Source organism: Vulpes vulpes, chromosome 14, assembly GCF_048418805.1.
Source record: "Vulpes vulpes isolate BD-2025 chromosome 14, VulVul3, whole genome shotgun sequence".
Lineage (NCBI taxonomy): Eukaryota > Metazoa > Chordata > Mammalia > Carnivora > Canidae > Vulpes > Vulpes vulpes.
In genome coordinates, this window is record NC_132793.1 from 29690580 (window position 1) to 29706370 (window position 15791).

At 41.9% G+C, this 15791-nt stretch overlaps 1 protein-coding gene across 2 annotated transcripts in view; it reads right to left on the minus strand.

The window, feature by feature from the left end:
• DNAAF9 (dynein axonemal assembly factor 9) overlaps window positions 1–15791 on the minus strand; it is a 143381-nt gene that overhangs the window by 48349 nt on the left and 79241 nt on the right. For both annotated transcript variants that reach the window (XM_072736258.1, XM_072736257.1), the window contains exons 21-22: window positions 6999–7102; window positions 454–600 (exon numbers count right to left, since the gene is read on the minus strand). In XM_072736258.1, coding sequence (XP_072592359.1) covers window positions 454–600; window positions 6999–7102 — 251 coding nt within the window. The remainder of the gene's footprint in view (window positions 1–453; window positions 601–6998; window positions 7103–15791) is intronic.

The window sequence follows — 15791 nt, forward strand, 5'->3', positions numbered from 1 at the left end:
TATAATTCTTGGTAAGCTCCCTCACTTATGCAATCTGTATGGAATTGCCTATAACATGCAGCCTGCCAGGTGGGACCATTAACAAGGGGAGGGCCTGTAAACCATGGGAAGGGAGAGACCAGGGTAGGGTAGAGAGCTCTGATCCAGCAGATAGGGCCAAATATTTCAATAAAGTAGCTAAAAGAAAAAGGTGTCTAATTAGGATTTAAAAGGACAAAGATTTGTCTTAGCAGCTAAAAAGCCTTTTGTTAAGTTCCTTTAGGTTCTCATCTCTCAAATGAGAGATAACAAAAGCACCATTCCAGGACCCAAAGGGATTAGAAGCAGCCACCTCTACCAGCCCTCCCAGTTTTACCTCTCATCACTTCATTGTTAGCCCTGAGATGTGGCCTTACCATTGAAAGTCCTAAGGGAAAAAAAAGTAGTATTTGTTTTGCTGATGATTGGTGTTACCTCTGAGTAAAATGCTTGGTATATCTTTGATTTGGGGAAAAGGGCAATCATCAGAAAATTGCTTGATCCACGGAAATGAACTGGGAGATGAGGAAGCAATGAGCTTTTGAAGTCTATCAGAAGGACAGCAACAACACTTGTGGAATCCTGAAAAAGAAAAAGATGGAGCATCAGTGAGAAAAATCATTTGCATGACACTAACCCTCACAACACTGTCAGAACACATGTGGTGAATTTCACTGTAATTTATTTCACATTAAGTGGTTTACTGGGGTCCAGTGATAGATGTGCTTTCCAATACCCAGTTAGGGGAGATACAGGAAGTGCAAGGGTCTTTTCTACTAAACTGAAAAAGTCATCTCAAAATTTTTTCTATGGTATCAATCCCTAATCAGATATATATTTTTTAAAAATTTGGGTAGCCCTGGTGGCACAGCAGTTTAGCGCCGCCTGCAGCCCGGGGTGTGATCCTGGAGACCTGGGATCGAGTCCCACATCAGGCTTCCTGCATGGAGCCTGCTTCTCCCTCTGCCTGTGTCTCTGCCTCTCTCGCTCTCTCTGAATGAATAAATAAATAAATCTTAAAAAAAATTTTTATTTTAATGGCGGGGGGGGGGGGGAAGAGGGAGAGAGAGAATCTCAAGGAGACTCCCACCAAACACAGAGACCAATGCGGGGCTCACAACCCTGAGATCATGACCTGAACCAAAGTCAAACTGGGTGCCCAAATGCTGAGCCACCCAGGTGCCCTGATACAGGATTCTTTTTTTTTTTTTTTTTTTTTAAGATTTTATTTATTCATGAGAGAGGAAGAGACACAGGCAGAGGGAGAAGCAGGTTCCATGCAGGGAACCTGACATGGGACTCATCCCAGGTCTCTAGGATCACGCCCTGGGCTGAAGGCGGCGCTAAACCGCTGAGCCACCCAGGCTGCCCCCGCTGAGCCACCCATGCTGCCCAGGACTTTTTTTTTTTTTTTTTTTGCCCAGGATTCTTTTAAAAAGTAGGCTCTACACCCAATGTGAGGCTTGAACTCATGACCCCAGAATCAAGACTCACATGCTCTACCAAGCTGGCCAGATGAACCATGATTTGTAAATATTTGCTCCCATTTTGTGGGTTTGTTTTCACTTTCTTATTTAAAAAATTAATTAATTGATTTGAGAGAGAGTGAGAGTGAAAGAGATCACAGAAGGAGAGGGAGAAGTCAATTTGCTGCTGAGCAGAGACCTGATGCAGAACTTCATCCCAGGACCCTGGCATCATGACCTGAACTGAAGGCAGACACTTAACCAACTAAGCTGCCCAGGTACCCTGTTTTCACTTTCTTGATAGTGTACTTTGATGCACATAAGTTTTTATATATTTTTTCTTTTGTTGTCATATCCAAGAAATCACTGCCTACCTTCAAGGTCACGAGGACTTTATTTCTATGTTTTCTTCTAAGAGTTTAATAGTGTTGGCTTTTACATTTAAGCCTATGCTGCATGTTGAGTTCATTTTTTTTATATGGCATAAAGTAAGGATCTAACTTCATTCTTTTCATGTGGATGTCTAATTTTCCTAGCACATTTGTTGAAAAGACTGTCCTTTTCCCATTGAACGGCCGTGGCACCCTTGTAGAAAATCATTTGGCTACACAGGTGAAAGTTTATTTCTGATCTATTACATTGGTCTATACGTTTGACTTTATGCCAATACCACACTGTTGTTTAATTACTGTAGCTTTGTAGTAAGTTTTGAAATCAGAAAGTGTGAGTCTTCTAACTTTATTCTTTTTTAAGATTATTTTGATTATTTGGGGATACCATGAGATTCCATATGAATTTCAGAATGGATTTTTCTATTTCTGTAAAAAATACCACTGAATTTTGATAGGAATTGCACTGAATCTGTAGACTGCTTTGGGTAGAATTATGGTCTAAACAATGTTAAGTCTTTCTATCTATGAACATGGGGTGTCTTTCCATTTATCTAGAACTTCTCTATTTTGTTTTGTAGTTTTTAGTGCACAAGTCTTTCACCTCTTTGGTTAAATTTATTCTTCATTTATTCTTTTTGGTGTTACTGTAAATGGAATTGTTTTCTTACTTTTTCAGATTGGCCAATGCTAGGGTGCAACTGATTTTATTGTGTCAATTTTGTATCCTGCAACTTTGGTTAAATCATTTAATTAATTCTAGCAGTTTTGTTGTGTGGAATCTTTAGGGTTTTCTACATGTAAGATCATGTCATCTGTGAAAAGAGAACTTCTTCCCTTCCAATTTAGATGCCTTCTGATTCTTTTTCTTGCCTAATTGCTCTAGCTATAACTTCCAATACTATATTGAATAGAAATGGCAAAAATGGGGGCCCTTGGGTGGCCAGTTAAGTATCTGCCTTCAGCTAAGGTCATGATCCTGGAATCCTGGGATCGAGCCCTGAATCAGGCTCCCTGCTCAGCAGAGAGTCTACTTCTCCCTCTGCCCCTCACCCCACTGCTTGTGATCTCTCTCTCTTGCTCTCTTTTAAAATCTTTTAAAAAAGATTTTATTTATTTATTCATGAGAGAGAGAGAGAGAGAGAGAGAGTGAGGCAGAGACACAGGCAGAGGGAAAAACAGGCTCCATGCAGGGAGTCTGACGTGGGACTCGATCCCGGGTCTCCAGGATCACACCCTGGGCTGAAGGCAGGTGCTAAACTGCTGAGCCACCTGGGCTGCCCTAAAATCTTTTAACAAAAAAAAAAAAAAAAGAAATGGCAAAAATGAGCATCTTTGTCATGGTCCTGATCTTAGGGAAAGGATCTTTTAACATTTAAATTTTCATTATAAAAGTAATACATGTTCACTAATTAAAATTGTGAAAAAGTAGTAAATAGAATAGAGGAGATTAAAAAAATCAAGTCAAAGTCCCATTGCCTAAACCCAACCAGAACTAACATTTTAGTAGTTTTCCTTCTAGTCTTTTTATCCTATTCGCTTACTTACTTCTTCTTCTTTTTTTTTTTTTTTTAAGATTTTATTTATTTATTCATGAGAGACACAGAGAGAGAGAGGCAAAGACACAGGCAGAGGGAGAAGCAGGCTCCATGCAGGGAGCCTGACGCGGGACGCGATCCCGGGACTCCAGGATCACGTCCCATGCTGAAGGCAGGCAGCAAACTGCTGAGCCACCCAGGGATCCCCTAATTGCTTTTTTAAGGCAATATAAAATACTATTTTTAAAATTCTGTATCTTGCTTTTAAAACTAAATCAAGTTTTAAAACTTAATTTATGATACTATCATAAATAAATAAAATCTTTAAAAAAAGAAAACTTTAGGGATCCCTGGGTGGCGCAGCGGTTTGGCACCTGCCTTTGGCCCGGGGCGCAATCCTGGAGACCCGGGATCGAGTCCCACGTCAGGCTCCCAGTGCATGGAGCCTGCTTCTCCCTCTGCCTATGTCTCTGCCTCTCTCTCTCTCTCTCTCTCTCTCTCTCTCTGTATGACTATCATAAATTTAAAAATAAATAAATAAATAAATAAAGAAATAAATAAAGAAAGAAAGAAAGAAAGAAAACTTTAGGGGTGATGAAAGTTGTCTGTTTTTAATTATAACAGTGGTTTCATGAGTGTATACATTCTGTCAAAACTGATCAGTGGTATCAGCATCTGCCAACTTGCTACAAACTATCAGTAAATATTTTCAAAGATTGTATTCTACATTACTCTAAAGCCTCCCCTATGGCTGGAAATTCATATTACACTTCTCCTTGCCAACAGGACCTTTTTATTGACTTTTTGCCAATTTATTGTTATATATAGTAGTGAGAGGCTGTCTCTGATATACTTCCATATATCTGTTAACTAGTCTCATGTTAATAAAGACAGAGTTCTTCATGGAAAAGAAATATTAACTCATTTGTTTTAATCACCAAAAATGTTTTATCCAGTTTATTTTTTTGCTTTTTAATAAATTCTTTGACGTTTTAGAGTTTTAAATTATAAATTAGTTTGATAGGGACACCTGGGTGGCTCAGTGGCTGAGCGTCTGCTTTCAGCTCAGGGCATGATCCCAGAGTCCTGGGATCGAGCCCTGTATCAGGCTCCCCGAAGAACCTACCTCTCCCTCTGCCTTTGTCTCTGCCTCGCTCTCTGTGGGTCTCTCATGAATAAGTAAATAAAATCTCAAAAAAAAATTAGTTTGATAAATTTTATGCTATATCCAAACAATGGAATACTACTCAGCAATGAAAAGGAGCAGACTTTTGATACAAACGACATGGATGAATCTAAAAATCATTATACTGAGTGAAAAATGACAGACTTAAAAGGGTATAGAATGTATGATGCCCATTTATATAACTTCATTTTACTTAAAGATTTATTTATTCATTTGAGAAAGAGAGCAAGCACATGTGAAAGCATGGGGAGGGTTCGAGGGAGAGGGAGAAAATCTGCAAGCAGACTCCCCGCTGATTGTGGAACCCAACACAGGATTCCATTCCAGCATCTTGAGATCATGACCGGAGCCGAAATCAAGAGTCAGATGCTTAACTGACTGAGCCACCAGGCACCCCCATTTATATAACATTTTAGAACTGCAAACTGATCTAGTAACAGAAAGCCAGAAGTGGACGGAAGGAGGAACTGCAAAAGGGCATTAAAAAATTTTAGGGCTGAGGTACCTGGGTGGTTCAGTGGTTGAGCTTCTGTCTTCAGCTCAAGGCGTAATCCCAGGGTCCTGGGATCAGGTCCCACATTCGGCTCCCCACAGGGAGCCTACTTCTCCCTCTACCTATGTTTCTGCCTCTCCCTCTTGTATCTCTCATGAAAAAATAAATAAAATCTTTAAAAAAAGAAAACTTTAGGGGTGATGAAAGTTGTCTGTTTTTAATTATAACAGTGGTTTCATGAGTGTATACATTCTGTCAAAACTTTAAATGGGCATAGTTAATTGTGTACAAAGTACATGTCAATAAGTCAAATTTTTGGCAAAATTTTTAAAATCTTTTTTTTTTTTTTAAGATTTTATTTATTCATGAGAGTCACAGAGAGAGAAGCAGGGACATAGGCAGAAGGAGAGGCAGGCTCCCCTAAGAGAGCCCCATGTGGGACTTGATCCCAGGACCCCAGGATCATGACCTGAACTAAAGGCAAATGCTCAACCACTGAGCCACCTAGGCGTCCCAATTTTTAAAATCCTTAAGTGGTCAAATCTGACTTTTCCTTCAGAATTTCTTATATCATTTCTAAGCTTACAGAGTCTTCTTGTCCCTGGAAGTTTAATATATATTCATTTTATATTCTTATATTCCTCTTTCTTCTTACAAAATATAAAAATATTTAATTTTAATTTATCAGAAGTTAATTTTGATTTTTGATTATGAGGTAAGAATCCATTCCCCCCGCCCCAAATTAGCTAACTTACTGGCCCAGAACTTGAATGGTTCACCTTTTCTTCCCTCATCAGAGTTTTCATCTAATAAGGCCATGGTTTCTATCTTGTTGGCCTGCTTGCATTTCTGTACACCCTTTAAGGTGGTAGGTTATATGTGGAAGAAAAAATTTTCTCTGAATTGTTCACAAAACTTATTTTCGGAGCCATCTGACTAAACCACCTTACCTAGTCTCTGTCTTGGCTCCCAAACAGGCTGGTTTTGAGGCTGAAACCAAAGAGTTAGAGGGCCTGCCCTCCACTCTGATGTCATACTAAGAGATGAGCTGTGCCTTGGCCAAGAGGTACAGCCTAGGGAGAACTCATAGCTGCTTTCTTCCTTGCGAGGGGAGGGAAAAGTGTTAAATAAACTGATGAAGTTAAAGGATGGTTCTGGGGATGGAACTTTCACAGAGGTAGAGGGGAAGTCTGAGTGTGTCAGTGGGTGGGGCTGAGCCCTCAAGGGGAAAGTGAGCCATTTCTCTTCTCTCTGGTTCACTTATAATTCTTTCTCATGCTAATCGGTAAGTGGAGTCCTATCAGTGCTAGAGGAACAGTTTCCCAGTCTTAAGTGGGTGAGGTTTTGTGTCTCTGGGTGTGAAGGGGGTCATCTGAGGCCTTCTTTAGCCTACTTTCTGGTCCTTTTGGGGATGAGTTAATTGGATATAGGTAGCAGTTGGCCCTCCTGACCCAGAAGTCTTTTCAAGCTAAGTCTTTTTTTTTTTTTTAATTTTTATTTATTTATGATAGTCACACACACACACACACACACACACACACAGAGAGAGAGAGAGAGAGAGAGAGAGAGAGGCAGAGACATAGGCAGAGGGAGAAGCAGGTTCCATGCACCGGGAGCCCAACGTGGGATTCGACCCCGGGGTCTCCAGGATCGCGCCCTGGGCCAAAGGCAGGCGCTAAACCGCTGCGCCACCCAGGGATCCCTCTAGCTAAGTCCTTAATGGAGCAGTGAAGTTGACAAGCAGACAGGCCTCTCCAGGAACTTCCTGCTTGCCTGCCTCAAGGGCAATGCTGGTTCCTGACACCCTACCCATGGTGGTGAAGGAGGGACAGAGAGTTACTTGGTTTTCATGTCAGAGGTGTGAGTATTCTTCTGAATGTCAAAGCCATGGACTGGTAAAACACCTACCCCATCATAGAACGAAATGGAATTCATGTGATCCTTGGAAAGGATGATACTTCCATGATGACGGTGAAAAAACAGAAGACCACTAGAGAAGAAGTGCACTTTCCCTGGAAGGAAAAGAGAGGCAGTCAGAGCTGGAGGGCTGGATCCTAGGGGCCAGATCTCAGTGTCTTTGCAGGTACCAGGGCGCACCACACTGGTGACTGGAGCCTTGTATTTGTGATGCTTAAGTTACACAATTTTTATGCTGAGTCTTGTGCTCTGGGGAAGCTAATGTACACTCCCAGAGTTTCAGAGAGAAATGAGGCATCAGAGTCTGCATTAAGAATTAAAAAACAAACAAACAAAACAACAACAACAACAAAAAAAAAAAAAAAAACAAGTGAATAAGTTACCAACTGCTGGGGGAGAGGCAAAATTCACATTCACTTTTGGTTGTCTTCCAGGGAAACACACTGAAAAAGACTCTGGGTATGTCTGCTCCACCACTGAGTTTATAGACTCTCCTTCGTCCTATTTTGGCAGAAGGTGCCTTGGCTATAATGATACCACATCCCTAACCTAAAGCCCAGCAAAGAGCACTAGCATCTCAGCTGAAGGACTGATGAGGAGACCTAAGGGTCTCTGTAGCCAGCAAAGGAACATCTGAGTTAGGCAATAAGGGGATTCTGTAGACACTGGAGGCTTGCTCCTCTACATTCACAAAAGCAAGATGGGTGGGATGTGGACACTGGTTGTAGGTTCTTCAGTTCAAAGATTCAGGTCTAAGGAGAGCTGTTTTTCCTAGGTTGCCAAGGTTTATACAGAATAGCTTGTTAGGGGCCCTAGGGGGCAGACCAAAGAAAGGATCGATAGTTAAGATGAGAAGTGTTAAGACTAGGCTTGCTTTGGAGGCTTAAATGAAGCACCCAGAGCCCCCGTAAGACTCTTGGGTAAAGCTGTTCTCTGGAGCTGTTCCAAGCTATATCCTTTCCATTCTTCTAGGGAGCTCAAGGCACAAGCTTGGGAATACTATCATTAATATCTTAACTGCTAAGGTAGAGGACAGAAGACAAAGAAGAGGGACCGATTCCTTGAGCTATAGCTCTAGGAAGGTAGCCCCAAAGCTCTGGAGATTGTAGGGACAATTCCAATGCTACAGCAGTAAAACAGCATCCAGAACATCATGACCTCTGAAATCTTCAGCTCTAGAACCCACTCTTGGACTACAGCATCTCATCAGCCTTTTAGCTATCTCATTCCCCGATCTCATCCTCTGACATCACTGAACTTTTGAAGCCTCAGTCCCCCAGTTTTCCCCAATAGCTCAGAAATTGCTGATTTTCCTCTCACCCACATCAGGATGGGACATGCTTTAATCTCTGTTTTGTCAGGGAAAGGGACGGGAACAGATTTTGCCATTGTGCCATGCATGTAATATACATCATAGTTTTCCATCTTTCCAACAATTCAAAAAGGTAATCTTCTTCAGGACTGATGGGGAGACTCAAGCTTAGAGAAGTTTCTCCCAAGGTCACAGAACTACCCGCGGTGGAGCCAGGTACAGAGCAGAGGTCTGTAGGGGGTCAAGGTGCTGTGGCATCTGGGCTCCTTGAGTTCTTACCTGGTTTCCTCCCCTTTTCCCTCTCCAAATGGCCTGACAACTAGCTCTCTTTGCTTCTTAGCCTCAAGAGTCCTACAGTGCTGTCTGGAGTCTCTCCTCTGCTGTCTAAGCTCCTCTACCAGCTTCCCCAGGGCCCAGCCAAGATTTTCAGCACTCTCCTCACACTATGACCTCATCAATTCCAGCCACAAGATAACTCTACCTACTGTTTATAGAGAAAAGAGGGATCAATAGGTATTAGGAGATAAGAACTGCTCTCCTACTGCTTGCTACTTGTACCCTTCCAGGACCTGGGCTCGCCCTCCACCTGTGTAGCTCTAACGTGAAGTTTCTCAGAAGTAAGTCAAATACCACTCAAAGGTCTCCTGGACAACATCCTTCCAAAGCTTCCAGAAAAGAGCACAGATAAAAGAGGTTACCTCCAGCATTTCCTCTCTATATATACTCTGAAGCCTTGAAACAAAATGGAAAAGAGGAAGACAGAAATTCACAAGGCAGTGCTGGAAAAGCACTCATTATGGGGCATGGCCCAGGGCAGGGACTCAATAAATAGAAGCTGATTTTACTACTGGTGCAGAGAGGCTGTCTTGTGTCACAGCTACCCATTTGCCTGACTCTGGGAGCAGTAACTATCATTATCCTCAGAGCACACATGAAATAACTGAAGTGACTCACTGGGTGTCCAGTACCTGTTACCTGGTCTCTTAGATCCTAATCCCCTTTGAAGTGATGACACTTCTAGTATTTGCTCTGGATTTGTGACTGTCAGACTTTGGTCTGAAGAGATGTGCCTTTGCAGAGGTTTCTCACTGACCAAGGTAGCTAACTCTTGAGGAGATCTCCTTGGCTCCTTGTCTTGTCCCTGGTGCCCTTACTGAAAGGCCTCTGTCATTCTTTCTCCGTTCTGTGAATCTAAAAACCCAACGTAAGAGGAAGTTCCCCCTCACTATCCAAGAAGCAGCAAGGGACTGAGGCATGGTTCTGTCTCTGATTGACCTCTGCATCACCAGGAGTCCAAAAGAAGGATGAGACCTCAGGGCAAAACAAGATACCAAGTGTCAATGAAGAATTTGGTTTTCCTCCTTTAGACACCTGGCTGTACAAATAAAGCTCCTCCAATGGTCCAGCCTGTGTGAAGAGGGAACATTTATCACTGCTGGGGAAATATGATGCAATGGCAAGATAATTTTCATTCTATATGACAATATGTGAAATGTACACATATGGTTTAAAGAAAAACAATAATGGGATGCCTGGGTGGCTCAGCGCTTTAGCACCTGCCTTTGGCCCAGGGCGTGATCCTGGAGTCCCACATCAGGTTCCCTGAGTGGAGCCTGCTTTTCCCTCTGTCTGTGTCTCTGCCTCTCTCTCTCTCTCTCTCTCTGTCTCTCATGAATAAATCAATAAAATCCTTTAAAAAAAATAAAGAAAAACAATAGCAACACAATCTAGCAACACAATCTCGATGCCTGTACACTCACCACTCAGCCTAAGAAATCAAGCATTACTAGTACCTCTGAAGCCTCCTAAATGTCCTTCCTCAATGGCCTTCTCTCTTCTGCTCAGAGGGACCCATCCCAAATTCTGTATAGTTTTACCACACTTCAATGTATCTATAAACTATATATTATTTGGTCTTGTCTGTTTTGCTTTTTTTTTAAGATTATATTTATTCATGAGACACACACATACACACAGAGAGAGAAAGAGAGAGAATAGAGAGAGAGAGAGAGGCAGAGACATAGGCAGATGGAGAAGCAGGCTCCATGCAGGAAGCCCGAAATGGGACTCGATCCCAGGTCTCCAAGATCACACCCTGGGCTGAAGGTGGCGCTAAACCGCTGAGCCACCCAGGCTGCCCCTGTTTTGCTTTTGTATAATAGAATCTTAATACACATGTCCTTCTGTAACTTGCTCACTACTCTTGACATCTGATCCCGAGTCATCCATGCACTGTAGATAATATGCAGCTGAATAATTCATTCACATTCAGGACTGCAGAGGACTTTCTCTTCTAAAATGTCCCTGACAAACTTCATGTGGACACAAGGGAATACACAAGAGGGTTGAGCATGAAGTCAGCAGACAGCAGATGACCACTGCCTGGACCTTCCCATCATAAGAAGGTGGGACTCAGCATGGTTACCAGAGTTCTCAGGATGTGTCCACTGCCCCATGTGTCAATGGGACCAGTGTCCCTGTTCCTCACTGCTGAATAATCTCTGCCCAATGGAAAAAAACACTCTACAAATTGTAAATCACTACAGGGACAATGAAGGAGCTGCCTGAGTGCCAAACATTCATGGAGGCCTGCAGGAAATGGTAAATACACAGTCAACTGATATTCAACAAAGGTGTACTAACAGATCAAAGAAAAAGGAAAGTCTTTTCAATACATGGTACCGGAAAAACTGGATATTCCTACGTAAAACAATGAACATCAACCCATACCTTGAACAAGACTTTCTGCCCATTTGCACCAGCCACAGTAGAAAACCTCACACTTCACAGACATGTCAGGTAGAGTACTCAGAAGGATTCTGCCTCAGCAGTGGGGTAAAATTAGCCCTAAATTAAATGCTATTCTGTCTCCAGGCTAACAAAGCTTAAAAGCAAGGCCATATGATAAAACTAGAAGAAAAACATATTAAAACAATTATAACTGTATCCCATATATTCAAAAAGCTAGAAGACTGAACCATGTTAATTTGAGACATGAAAAATGTAAAAGATCTCTAAATCAACTTCTAGAGATGAAAAACACTATGTCTGAGAAGAAAAATACACTGAATGAGATTAATGACATTAGACAGTTGTGAAAGTTTAGCTAAGCTACTCCAAGGTATTGCTGCCCTGGCATATCTTTTGTTTGGCCAAGGGGGCGGGAGTGGTGGTGGTGCTTAAAATGACACGGTCCCTCAGACAAGCCCTATGTAGCAGCCTGCAGAGAGTCACAAGAAGATGTAAGTTCCTGATATGAGCTCAACAGCCTTTGTGATCAAGTCTCCCTTGTCTCCTAGGGCCATCTCCTTGTGTACCCCTATGGAGCTCTTTTGGTTTGAATTGACCAATCTTGCCTTAGCCTGAGAAACCTGAACCACTCTACCCACAAACCCTAATAAAGGCATGTGCCCCAGATCCTGCCACTCTCTGTCTGCACTCTGCTTTGACCTTCCTGTGTGCCCTGCAGGCATAAGGCACGCCATTGCCGTGTACTTCCTCCAGGACTTGTGACGAATAAAATTTTCTATTTCAATTTCTTTCATGGTCTTTTGTTGAACTTGGCTCACCATTCAATACCCTGTGCTCCACTTCACAAATGTTAACAAATTCTTAACAACAATGCAGAAAAGGTTAGTAAATTAGCATACATACAACTATGCAAAATGAAACACAAAGAGAAAAAAGACTGAAAATAATTGTACAGAGCAAAAAGGGGCTGTGGGATAATTCTAGGTAGCAAAGATATGTGACTGGAACCCCAGGAGTGCAAAAACTTAAAAAAAAAAAAAAAAAAAAGGCCAAAAATACTCCCAATTTGAGGAAAACTAAATCCATCCATTAAAGAAGCAAAATGAATTCCAAGCACAATGAACATATTAAAACACACACACACACACCAATTCATAAAAATAAAATTGCTTAAAATATGTGATAGAAAGAAAGAGAATCAGGGTGCTTGGGTGGCTTGATTTCAGCTCAGGTCATGATCTCAGGGTCCTGAAATCAAGCTCTGCATTAGGCTCTGTGGCTTAGTGCAGAATCTGCTTGAGATTCTCTCTCCCTGGGGATCCCTGGGTGGCTCAGCGGTTTAGTACCTGCCTTCAGCCCAGGGTGTGATCCTGGAGTTCTGGGATCGGGAGTCAACCACTGAGTCACCCAGGGATCTCCAAATTTTAAAAATCTTAAAAAAAAAAAAAAAAAAAAAAGAAGAAGAAGGAAAGAAAATCTTAAAAGCAGCTGAAGAGGAAAAAAAAAGTAACTTTATTAGAAGGAACACAGATAAGGATGGCAGTGGATTTCTGTTCAGGAATGGTTGGTGCAAGCAAGGGAGTAAAGCAGAGCAACATCTTTCTAGAAAGAAGGAAACTGTCAGGAGGCCTGGCTGGCCTAGTCAGCAACTCTTGATCTTGGGATTGTGAGTTCAAGTCCCACACTGGGCATAGAGTTTACTTAAAAAAAAAAAAAAAAAAAAAAAACTACCGACTTAGAATTTTTACCAAGTGAAAATACCTTTCAAAACCACTGAGGGGTGGGACTTCTGAAATGACTGTGAAGATTCTGGCAGATCCTCTCCCCATAAAACAGTGATGAAACTGGTCTAATTGTTAAGACAACTATTTAAGGACTCTGGTAATGGACCAAAGTTGTACAACAAAACTGAGAAATCTATTTGAGAAATTCTACAGAAGACTGGTGACAGCAGTGGAAATCTGTGGTGTTTCAGCCAGGGGCTATTCACATGACCTCCCCTTTAGTTCCATGGTATACAAAGATCTTACAAGGGACAGGGATTGACTTTGTTTGAGGCAAAGCACAGAAAATTCTATACACAGGGATGTCAAAAAATGACAGCAATCAAAGTGGTAAATATTCAGGGAATGTCAACATATCAACTAGCCAGAGATATCAGTGCTGGCTGGTCCAACAAGCCAGAATGCAACAGGAAAGTCAGGAGACTGAGACAACAGATGTCAATTATTATACAGCAAGAAAGCTGTGTTTTAAGGCATCTTCCTGGTGCCATGTGCAGCAGGAGACATGTACAAGAACGCTCATGACAGGACTGTCTGTAATAAACTCCAAATGTCCATTAATGTCCAAGAATAAACTGTACATTTTCATACAAAGGAATCCCATGGAGCCATGCAAGTGAATGAACTATATGGCTATCCACAACAATCTGGATGAATCTTAGGAACAGAATAGGAAGCAAAAAAGAAAGCATGTCCCTAAGGAACACAGTGTGATTATATTTGTACTCAAAAACAAGACACTGTTTAGGGATATAGGCATATGTGGTAAAACTCTAAAGTGGGCTCCTGAGGATCTGGGGCTGGGCAGACTGCCTGACCAAGGTCAGCAGGGTGAGGAAGAGAAGGGCACATAAAGGACATAAATGAATAGGAAGCTGAATAGCAAGAAATCCTGTGATAGCAGAAATCACTAACTGGGGAAGGAAAAAAGTTCCAGAGCTGGAAGCATTTCAAAGTAAAGGAAGTTCTATTCTCTATCTACATGTTGTGCCAACCCTGGACTGAGAATCAGAAGACTTGGACTACCCTCCAGACCTACTGTGAACTTGCACTATAACCTCAGGCAAGTTTTCACCTTTGGGTCTTAGGACATGAAGCTCAATTAAGATAATGCATGCTAAAGAGCTTTTTAAATGCCTTTAAGGAATGGGAACAGATAAATTTCAAGCTCATCATAGTGTCAAGCAGAGACAGATTTATCAAGACACTAATGAAACTTAAGCTTCAGAACTCCTCACCTGCCCAAGCCCTCTTCCAAGGTCCTCAGAAGAGCCCTATTTAGTGTTATTTTTCCTTGAAAGAGCCTTAAGTGGTATAAACTTTAAGCCCCACTTGACCTGAGCTCCAAAGTGGCAAAAAGCTTAACAGATAGCCAAAGGAGATTTCCGTTTAAATTCTCTGTTCCTACTTAATTTTCCTGCCTCAGAAAACCACCTCCTAATTCAAACTACATTTCTCCCAGGAACTAAGGGCGTGCTCTCAATAGAATGGGACGAATGGGACGAACAGGACTCCAGAAATCCCTGGCTGTCCCCTTTGTGTAGAGACCTCAGGATACACTGAATCTTGCTGGATAACTCAATATAGCATAAGATTACTTTTCTAATAAGGCCCTTTGCTAAGAAAGTACAAACTAATTTTGGCAAATATCCTTGCTAAATATTATAATTGGCTCAACTATGACAGAGCACAATCACCTCTGTTGCTTCTACAACCTGCTTCTGAAACACCAGGCAATCTTGCCCCAACACTAGTAGTACTGTCACATACTCCCTGCCCTCAACAAGTTTTCCTATTTTTGGTCTTCTGCACCAGGATCACACAGGCACAAACGTAGGGGCTGTAGCACAGGCACAGTAACAAATGCATTACTTACTACACCTCAGCATTTTGTGGAGAACCAAGACTTCTTGTGCTTTGTCTCCTATGTGAATGGAGGAACAGAAGCTGAACCAGTGATCTGATAACAGGGAAAGGAACCTGCCACCAGACAGAATATTTTCAAGAAAAACAAATTATCCAGAAAGGAGATTGCTCAGTGGAGGCTGAAAAATTTGTGGAGTTAAGTCACAACTCTTTCTTCACAAAATGGCTCTATCAACCAGGGAAAGAAACAGGAGTCCTAAGAAAATTATTTTGAGGAAACCAAAAAGGAGTATGGAATGAATCCCCACAAAATCCATGCAAAACCAACAAGGCTTTTGAGAATCTTAGGTCAACAGAACATTGCCAGCTTGGACTGAAAGAGACACAAAGAGCATGAAATCAAAGGGGATTACTGGACCCCCAAATGCTACTGGCAAGAAGTAGGCTGATAAAACTCACGTACACAGTGCCACCTTTGTGAAAAAGGAAGGATGGATGAGGTGTAGCCACAAGCTTGGAAGGGAAAACTAAGAGTTTAGAAGGTGAAATCAAGAGCCCAGGTGGCAGAGGTAAGAGCCATGGAGGACTATTCCCAGGTCTTGAAATCTAATCCAGACTCTGGAGTTTGCCCAGCTGGATTTTAAAGCTACCTCAGGCTGATGACTCCTTTTTATTTTCCATTCCCCCTCTTCTGAAGTTGAAGATCTACAACTGTTATCCTATGCCAGTGGTACCTTGAGTGTTGGGAGGGCAGGGCAGATAACTTATCTGATTTAGTGTCACAAGGCCACAGCTACAGTACAAGTTTAGGAACTACACTTAATAGATTAAAAGCCAGAGCCTTATCTACATCTGTTTTAGATAATCTTGATGAGATTTTGGATTTTTGAGCTAGTGAGATTTAGGACTTTGAACTGTTATCATAATGAGATGGAGCCCTTAGGAAAACTTGATTGTATTTTGCATGTGGGAGGGACATGAATGTGAGGCCAGAGGCTAGACTGTGATAGGCAGAAATTTAGGATGGCTCCCATGATCTTCATCTCCTGATGTTACTCCTGTGTTCAAGTA